This window comes from Mizuhopecten yessoensis, unplaced genomic scaffold (assembly GCF_002113885.1).
Source record: "Mizuhopecten yessoensis strain PY_sf001 unplaced genomic scaffold, ASM211388v2 scaffold11041, whole genome shotgun sequence".
NCBI classification, from domain to species: domain Eukaryota; kingdom Metazoa; phylum Mollusca; class Bivalvia; order Pectinida; family Pectinidae; genus Mizuhopecten; species Mizuhopecten yessoensis.
In genome coordinates, this window is record NW_018408849.1 from 773,247 (window position 1) to 782,149 (window position 8,903).

The following is an 8,903-nucleotide window of genomic DNA, read 5'->3' on the forward strand; positions in this document are numbered from 1 at the left end:
TTGGAAAGTTATTGTCCTATAATTCTCACAGGATTGCAGACAAATTGAATAACTAGCATTTAAGTTTTTTCTTATATTTCCAACCTTTTATCGCATTTCAAAGTCAAATTTCGCGCTGTCTGTCAATGGAACCTGGACCTGACGTTACGAGTACACACGCAACTGTTCCGAGCAAAAAATATTGTTCGTGGAAATAAACACAAAATCATCAATTTAATTTCAATATTTCAATCAATTTATTCCACCGTGAGGATATTCACCTTTTATACAACATAATTACATAAATTGTTGCGAAGCACATTGATCAGTTGAGTGTTTTCAATCCGGTAGCTTGGATGGGTTACCACGAGGAATGCTTATTGTTATTGATGTGGTGATTATAATGACGTCGGTCAAAACGACGTCATTTATTCACGACGTCACGAACATGTTCTTCATATCACAAAACCAATGGGAATTATGTGAGAATTATGATCTGATATCTTTCTATTTTGTTTGGTTAAGGTTATAAAGTGGCAATGCAGAGCAAATGGAAATATATGCGATTCAATAAAGCTCTCTGAGGTATTTACAGGAAATTAGACCTGGGGCTAATACTTTGAACCCCTGACGTGCATTAGGGATATACTCTTCTGAGGTTTCAATTACGGTCAAGTCTTGATTTGATCTTGTGTAATATATTTTTATAATATTTAAAAAGTTCTGATCAATTTTGATAGCAAACATGTAGCTAAAAATGTGTCAAAAAACTTGATGCCTGTTGTTTGTATAATTGTTTTACAAGAATTAAAAAAGATGACAAATTTGGCGGCCATTTAGAGAATTTGTATTTCTTGCACTTCACGAAAAAGTTCACCCTTTTTGACACCAGATTGATCACATAAATCGTAGCACTGAAAAATGAACTGATGTTTCTATCCCTAAAGTATTTCCTATCTTAATATACAATCATCTTTCTACATTTTACTATCCTTCATGATTTGCTTGATAAACTGATCAAGATCAACATTTGATGAAAAACCCAAGTCACCCAGGTCGTCTGACGGCAAACTTATCAGGTTTGAAGGTTGCCCACCACGATTTGGTTGTTGCCTGTTCTTTGCTGCATTAGGATGAGTTCCGGTAGAGGTGTCGTTTGACTGTTGTCCATCATGGTTTAGATGTTTGCTGACTTGTGCTGTAGAAGGCAGAGTCCCTGTTGAGATGTTGTTTGACGCCCGTGATGTACAGAATGTTGATGAATGGGATCCCGTATAACACGCAGTTGCCACAGCCGAATTTGTGGATGTTGTCGGTCTGACAATGGTTGAAGTTGCTGGGAGTCTTTTACTTGATGCTGTTGCGTTCACAACAGGTTGGGCGCAGATCTGCAATTGAGGAGGAGTGTTAAGACGCACGTTTCTTATTAAGACTGAGGACATGCCAATAATGTAATGAAACACACACAACAGCTGATTATATATTTATATATGTATGTAACACCAGACCCTTTTACCTTTCGAAAATATTTACAAATTTAGAATGGGGAAAACCAAAGTGACAACATTATACATACATTTGTCTTATTTTTCAAATTACACCGATATATGTATTTGTGAAATTCCATAAGGTTTTATTATACCAGATTAAGTCCATTAATTGTTCTGGCTGGACCTGTGTTCTGTGCAAGTTGTGTTGTGGGCTGACCGGATCGTCCTATTTGGGACACGTCAGTAGGCCCCACGACACAATTGTGTGCTATCTGTAAGCTTGCTCCTGTATTAGTGGCAACAGATGTTGAGGTCGTGACGATGGTTGGTGCTGCTGATTGACTGTATAAACTCACTGTGAGCGCAGGCTGTGTTGATGTTTGAAATCATGCAAACACGCAACGTTCAGCTCCAAACTTCAGCGAAGGTTTATCAAGAATATATATATATATGCAGCAAGGAATTAAATTTTCGGAACAATCCTTTCCTTTATCGAGACACAGAAAAAAAATCGAACATTTACATAATACAAAAGCAAAATAGAATAATAACATAAATTAGACATAACTAATATATAAAAACAATAAGCCCCTCGGTTAGCGTAAGCCGAAAGCAGACTTTACACAGAGGTCATCGTTGACCATTGACAGTGTGTGCGAACAATGACAAACACCGGGAAAACTGAAGCTTGAAGATTCTTCGTCTGGTGATAAAGAGTGGGGTATAGAGTAGAACATTTCGAAATATCTTTTTAATGGGAACATATATGTTTAATATTTGTTCTTGTGATAGATATTTTGAACGAACGATAAGGGTTTATTCTCCGTCAGGAACGAACGATAAAGGCTTGTCCTCCGTAATGAACGAACAAAAGGGGCTTGTTCTCCGTACGAACGAGTGAAAATGGCTTGCACTCCTTGCTAAGCGCGAGTGAAAATATCAGTGCAAACAAACATACGAGTACAATAATTTGATACGTGTTAACCGAACACAAATCATTATTAAGTCTATTTTTTTGAAATTACGACTGATTTACCATTAGTAACTTATCAATTTATAAATATATTTGTTGTATTGAGTAAATGTAAATATTGATTACGCTCACACTGACAGCTAGCTTAGAAATTCAAAATGTAATACAAATATTCAACAATCCTACCTTTCCTTTCTGATAATTGTATTGATGTTTGTATGCAAATGAATGAGTGTGTGTATGTCTTTATATATGTTTGTGTTATGTCATGTTATGTATATATATTGTAACTGTATTGTATACTAATGTAAAAAAAAATAAAAAAAAGTCTATTTTGGTTTTTTTCATTTTGAAATTACATTGACGAAAATAATATTGAAAAAAACGTACGGGAATTTGTAACATTTGATGACAAACTCATGATCTCACGCTTGACAACAATGCTGCGAGTCATTCTTGATTTGTTGCTCAGTGTTGCCTGTTATTACCTGATATAATTTGTTTTTAAAATATAATCAGTTGTGTGGTAAAATAAAAACATCAGTGTATGAAGCAATGGTGTACCAAAACTACCACTAAGCATATCGTCGTTTCACCTTCAATTGAACAGAACGAATGTAGCATTGAAAGCAGTGAATAGAAAATACTGTGCTGATTGGTCCGTATTAAAAGTGACAGACTCATATATGCAGAGATTGCATTAAGTATATCTTCATTGCAGTAAAAATGGCATTTTTTTCAATTTGATGATTTCTGATGTTTTCACTAGTAAAAAATTGCCGTCATCATTCTTGATATATAGGAAATAAGTTTCCCTGATATAACAACCGTTGATTGTGTTTCATGATTTAAGAAATACAAAAAACAGTTCATTGCTGGAGCTTGTGTTAATGCTGATAGACAACTTACCGCAATCGAAATGGCTGGTGATGCTGAATTTGGTCGGACAATAGTTGATGTCGCTGGTTGAGTGCTTGTGTTTGCTGCTGATGTACGGGGCTGTTTTGATGCAGGTTGTACTGTGGTCTACAACGGAATTATATACAAACAATTCATATTCTGAAGACTATGTGTCCTTTGATCGGTACTTGAAACAGATATATCAGTTAACGTAAAATATCCAATAAAGATTTGTCGATCGTACTTGGCAGGTTCAGAGGTGCACATCTATTAATTCAGGAACATTTTGTAAACATCGGATTAAATAGAAAAAGGCTACTCCTTTGTGTTATCCAGTTTTAAATGTCTTTATAATAAATGGAACGAAAATCTTATATAAAACTATATCGGTTCATGATCTTTTAGTAATTTTTACTTACTGTTGTCGCTGAACGTTTCTTTGTCATTGTCTGATGATTTCCAGATTGATATTTTCCAGCATTCTTTGATAGCGCGATGCATTCCTTTGCAATTTTTCTTGCTGTATCCTTCACAAATAAACCAATAATTCTGAGAAATGCAACAGTTAAGCTGCTATGATGATCACATCCACAAATGATAGAACATTCTTTAGATACATTTTTCCCTAGTGTAGCTGGTAAAGGTGGTGCTGAATGTGGAGGCGGCGATGGTGGTTAAGGTGGTTAAGGTGGTTAAGGCGGTTAAGTCAATGGCTGTTATTGAGGTGGTTATACAGTTGGTGGTAGTGGTGGTGGTATATCAAATGTTTTTTGTTTAAATGGATGCTTAGGTTGTGGTGGAAACGGTAGCAGTGATGGATGGTGGTTGTTGTTCAGGATGTAGTTTCGATGGTGGTTAAGTGTTGGGGTGATGATGGTGCTGGGTATAGAGGAGGGTTAACGTGCTGGTAATGTTGGCTTTGTCAAAGGAGGATGTGCTTGTTTTTGGTGCTGCTGTGATTGGGGTATGTAGCATTGGAGATGTAAATCATTCCCTTGGCAAATTCTTTATATATTTTGTGTTATGAATATTCAGTGTACAAGTATTTGTTTATGGTAAGTGCCTATGCTATTAATACGAGTTTCTAATTTGCTAAAAAAAGATTTTTTTATGTTATTAAATTCACTGGCGTAATTTAATTTTATATATGTAGCATATACATAATTGAATTCATTTTAGATAGATGGTGTACGAAACTAATTGAGAACATTCCTTATTAATTAGATTACTTACAGACTCTTTTATTGACGATATTGGTCGGTAGCCGGGTACGTTAAAGGGACACTTATCCTGTCTGCTCTGTTGATTTCTCTATTCGAATCAGAAAAAAACTGCATATAGAAACGGTTTATAAAACAGATAAAAAAAAATGAAAAGTATTAAACTTATAAGTATCGCCTTGTGAAAAAACGCCCTAATGTACAGGAAATTGATAGATCGAAATTAGATGTGTTTCGATTGTCATTTGTTATAACAAAAAAAAATGTTTACGTACATTGGTTGTTTTAACGGCTTGAGCAGGAACACTTCCACCCTACAAAAAAAAGTAATAATTGATAAGATTAATTGTAAAAACACAGAATATAAGATGTACTGAAATATGTTTTTTTTTTTTAATTTCTAACTATTGTTGATGCTCAAATCCTCAAAAGAAATAACATACCACCTTTTGATCTTTAGAATGATACATTGCCACACACTTAATTGATAACAGGAATATGGACGTCAACGAATACACATGTAGCAATAAGTATATAAAAATTGTAGAATAGTCTATGCAGCACAACTGTTTAAGGTTTATGTATGGCGTTTCGATGACTAGTGAGGTATGTACTCATCAGACACCTGTGGTATAAACACTTAAATGGTTGTGCTACAGTAAGCTCTCTTCAAACCATACTAATTTGTACGAAACTGAAAAAAAAATGTTTATAAAGAAAAGTGCAGCGAGATGAGCTGTCATGCAAGATATGTTGGTATCATTTGCAAAAATATTCGCGTCATAATTAATGTAAAAACCACTGTTAAAGATACATATACTTCACAATATCCAAATAGAAAGGCATACAAAAGTAAAACTGAGTCATGCAGTCCAGAAATGTGCAGAAAAATAAGCTTTCCGTATTATTTGTTCCTTCATTAATACATTTTACGAAATTAATGATAAGACATGAAAACTATTACAGGTGTTATTAATGATTACCTGGCGTGGGTATCTGACCCTTCTGATTATATCCTCACGGTCGGCGGGACTATGTTGTGCAAGAAGTTCTCTTACTTTCCTCACTGTTTGGCACTTGTGAAGCTCTGGTACATTTCCGGTTTCCACATACGTCATCTCTTCAACGCACCAATCAGGAACGTGACCGGACATTTTGATGCATGCATCGAGTGCTTCATAAAACATAGCATACTTCTCTTCATTGTCAGAGTCTTTTAGTTTGTTAATATCCTGAAATGATACTACGTTCTCATCCCAGCCAGGTGGCGCGGTAGCCCAGTCAACTACTTTCTTTCCTTGTACCTCTTTCACAAGCCTAGTTACTAACTCGCGAATGGTTTTCATGACATTTAAAGGCGGCCCTGGGTGTTTTTCTACATCACCCGAGTTCCATAGTAACAACAAAGCAGCTTCACCAAAAGAATGTTTAAACCGTAACTGTTTTTGTAATGCTGACTTACTCAGGATGCTACAAAGGATAACTATATACGCAAGGAGAGTAAGGATCACCTTAAACAGCCTTTTGCGTTCTTTCATGTCAAAAGCTTCCTGCTGTAAAAGGAAAATCATTGATATTAAAATCCTTTCTAAATTGATCTGTTATTGAAATTTTGTATTAATCCACACTGAGTTAAGTGTTTTGCTAATGAAGTTGTTATAATAAATCAGGTCATGTTAGTGAGACGAGCATTTGTGCTATTTTTTGTTTTAAAAAGATTCAGATGAATTTGAGCATTAGTTTAAATTGTCGCATCAGACCTACATTGCGAAACATCCCGACAAAATAGCAATAAATTGAACGTTTAAAACTAAACAAAGATGATGACACCAAGTTTGTTTACAATTGAACATTGAAATTCAAGAACTGGTGTGCCTATCCTTGAATTGGAATTGACCAAAATATATTTTAAAAAATAAGAGCCGTCGTGTGATTGTTAGATGCATTTCCTACCAAATTCGTGATTATTCCTCGCTGAAAGATGAAATTTCAATAAAACAATTTAGAATTATAGAAAAATAGAATTCAAACTCTTATTTTTATATCTACTCCTTTGTTTTAACATAAATATGAAATTTCAAGAAATGTTGTTAATTTCTTAACGTTAATGTTGCTACAGTTAATACAAAGTTGTATTCATGCCCCATGCATCCCTGAAGGTTCAGAATATTTCTACTGAGACAAAATGCATCAAAAGATATATAGATGATGAAATAACTGTGTGACAGACAGATCCTTTAACATATCATATGTGTATAATTAAAAACAGCTCGTAAGATTAGAAGTAGGATAAAGATTCTGCATACAAAAAAACCAAATGTAAATAACTGCATTGAATCTTATTTCATCTTACAATAGCTGTAATTTTAAATAACTTTTTCAGCAAGAAGTCATAAAAATTTGGTTGGTAGTACATTTTCTTAGCAAATATTTTAGAAAGATTGATAATTATTCTTGACTGTTCAAACCTATCAGTAAACCCACTCCCATTTAAACAAGGAAAAACGTTTACAGGTCCGTTGTATTTTGGTGTGGGTGTATATACACAATACTTTTTCCCCGAGTTTGATTTAATAAACAACATTTTGAAAAGACCAACGTTATATATTTAAGCGATTTGTCTTACACTGCATACTAATATTATCAACTATATTACGTTGTCATATTCACGAAAAACGAAATATAACTAATTCAAACCCTAATGGTTGTTAGTTTCAGGTTTACTGAAAACGCAGGCCTTAATGTAACCTTCGGTGCCAGTATGATAGTTGATTGGTTAACATCAGTTTCGGTAAGATGTACTTCCAAATCATTTCTATATGGTACTCGTTAATCATTAAAGATGTTTCATGAATTCAAACATAGGGTTTAAGTATTTTGTATATACACCAACATCAACATTTCTATCTGTAAAGTGAGAATTGGAAAATAAAATGCTGTTGTGAATAAAGATGTGATATATTGCAGTTTCTTTTATTTCGACGGAGAAATTTATGGGTGAACACTGCTGTTGGACAGAGTCATGTAGTTAATTCATTATTTGATGCATATTTATAAATGGAAATTCTACTTATTATAAAATATTGGAAAAACAAACAAAAAAAATTCTCAATCTCTTCTTCTTGCAAAAGAAGGATTTGAAATGAATTGCAGTTGTAAAATCGAATGTTATTGAATGCTATTATTTATGAACAAGGCTATAATTAAGCAACAAGAATTATGATTGTTTTTATCCCTAAAGAGTCTTTATTTTTATACTTAAACAAGTATCAATCAATACAAATCAATAAATTGGATTAATTATTTAATCAAAATCTTTATATTGGCATTTTTTCCCCTTTTGTTATATAATATGAACTAATAGTCACCGAGTACATTTACAGAAAATATATTATTAATTGAATTATCTTATATAGATTTACCAGATATCCTTAAGTTTATTAAATATTTCAAAACAATCTGTTAACAGCAAGTCTACATTTAAGGAACAAAAATTATCATTGTTTCTTACCCTAAGAGTCTTTACATTTATACTTAAACAAGTATCGATTTTTTTATGTCAACGAATTAGTTGATGGGTGAACACTGCTATTGGCCAGAGTCATGTAATAAGCTCACTTTTCTATGCTACATTGTACATATATATAAACGGTAATTCTACTTATTATAAAATATTGGAAAAACTAAAAAAAAAATAACTTACCTCTCCCATGATCAGGCTTTTCTGCAAAGGAAAGATTTAAAATGCATCAATGTTGTAAAATCGAATGTTATTCAATGCTATTATTTATAAAAAATCAAAAAAGTAGTTTCGTGATAACCTTTAGCTACTTATAAAAAAAATGATGATCTAAATACTGTACAACTGTATGTCTCTGCAATGAGTTTTGACCAAAAGTGCGTCTCAGTTAAATTTCTTCAACTGCACATTGACAACATACCCGAGAATATTGGTTATGCATACTTTTAGCAAAGCATGCAGACGTTAATGAATTGTCTATGCTAGCTATAAAGCGAATTGCCCTCGTAATGTTTTTTTTAATTGCAAAATGAGGGATACATTGGATGTTTTATAAGGCTAGATGTCAACCATTCTTCTCTTTTTGTGTTGAATTGTAGTATTTCATATACGATATTTCTAGATGATTTGTCAGTCAAACAGTTTATTAATTATTTCCAAAGCACGAATTAACATGGCCACCAACACCTACGAATATTCTCCCTAGTCAATTTATATGCGCATAATTATCTTTGTCATGAGAAAAGTTTAACAGAGGAACATTATAGCTTCCAAAAATCATAACACAAATTCACTTCTGAATGGTACTGGTGTATTCAGTG

General features: G+C 33.4%; 1 protein-coding gene across 1 annotated transcript; it reads right to left on the reverse strand.

The window, feature by feature from the left end:
- Positions 1-218: 218 nt before the first annotated feature.
- Positions 219-6,185, reverse strand: LOC110464918. Its single transcript, XM_021520395.1, has 6 exons — positions 5,546-6,185; positions 4,838-4,876; positions 4,576-4,653; positions 3,762-3,869; positions 3,352-3,468; positions 219-1,367 (listed from the first exon to the last, which is right to left on the reverse strand). The coding sequence occupies exons 1-6, from the start codon at positions 6,131-6,133 to the stop codon at positions 957-959; spliced, it is 1,341 nt and encodes a 446-aa protein (XP_021376070.1). The 5' UTR covers positions 6,134-6,185; the 3' UTR covers positions 219-956.
- Between the last annotated feature and the right edge of the window lie 2,718 nt (positions 6,186-8,903).

What these genes read in the sequence shown, in the direction of transcription:
- LOC110464918 (XM_021520395.1), bottom strand. Translation starts at nt 6,133, where the DNA reads ATGATTTTCCTTTTACAGCAGGAAGCTTTTGACATGAAAGAACGCAAA. An exon ending in AAGCCGTTAAAACAACCAAT is followed by an intron (nt 4,654 to 4,837) that starts GTACGTAAACAT and finishes TGATTCGAATAG; the next exon opens with AGAAATCAACAGAGCAGACA. An exon ending in TATCGTCAATAAAAGAGTCT is followed by an intron (nt 3,870 to 4,575) that starts GTAAGTAATCTA and finishes TTATTTGTGAAG; the next exon opens with GATACAGCAAGAAAAATTGC.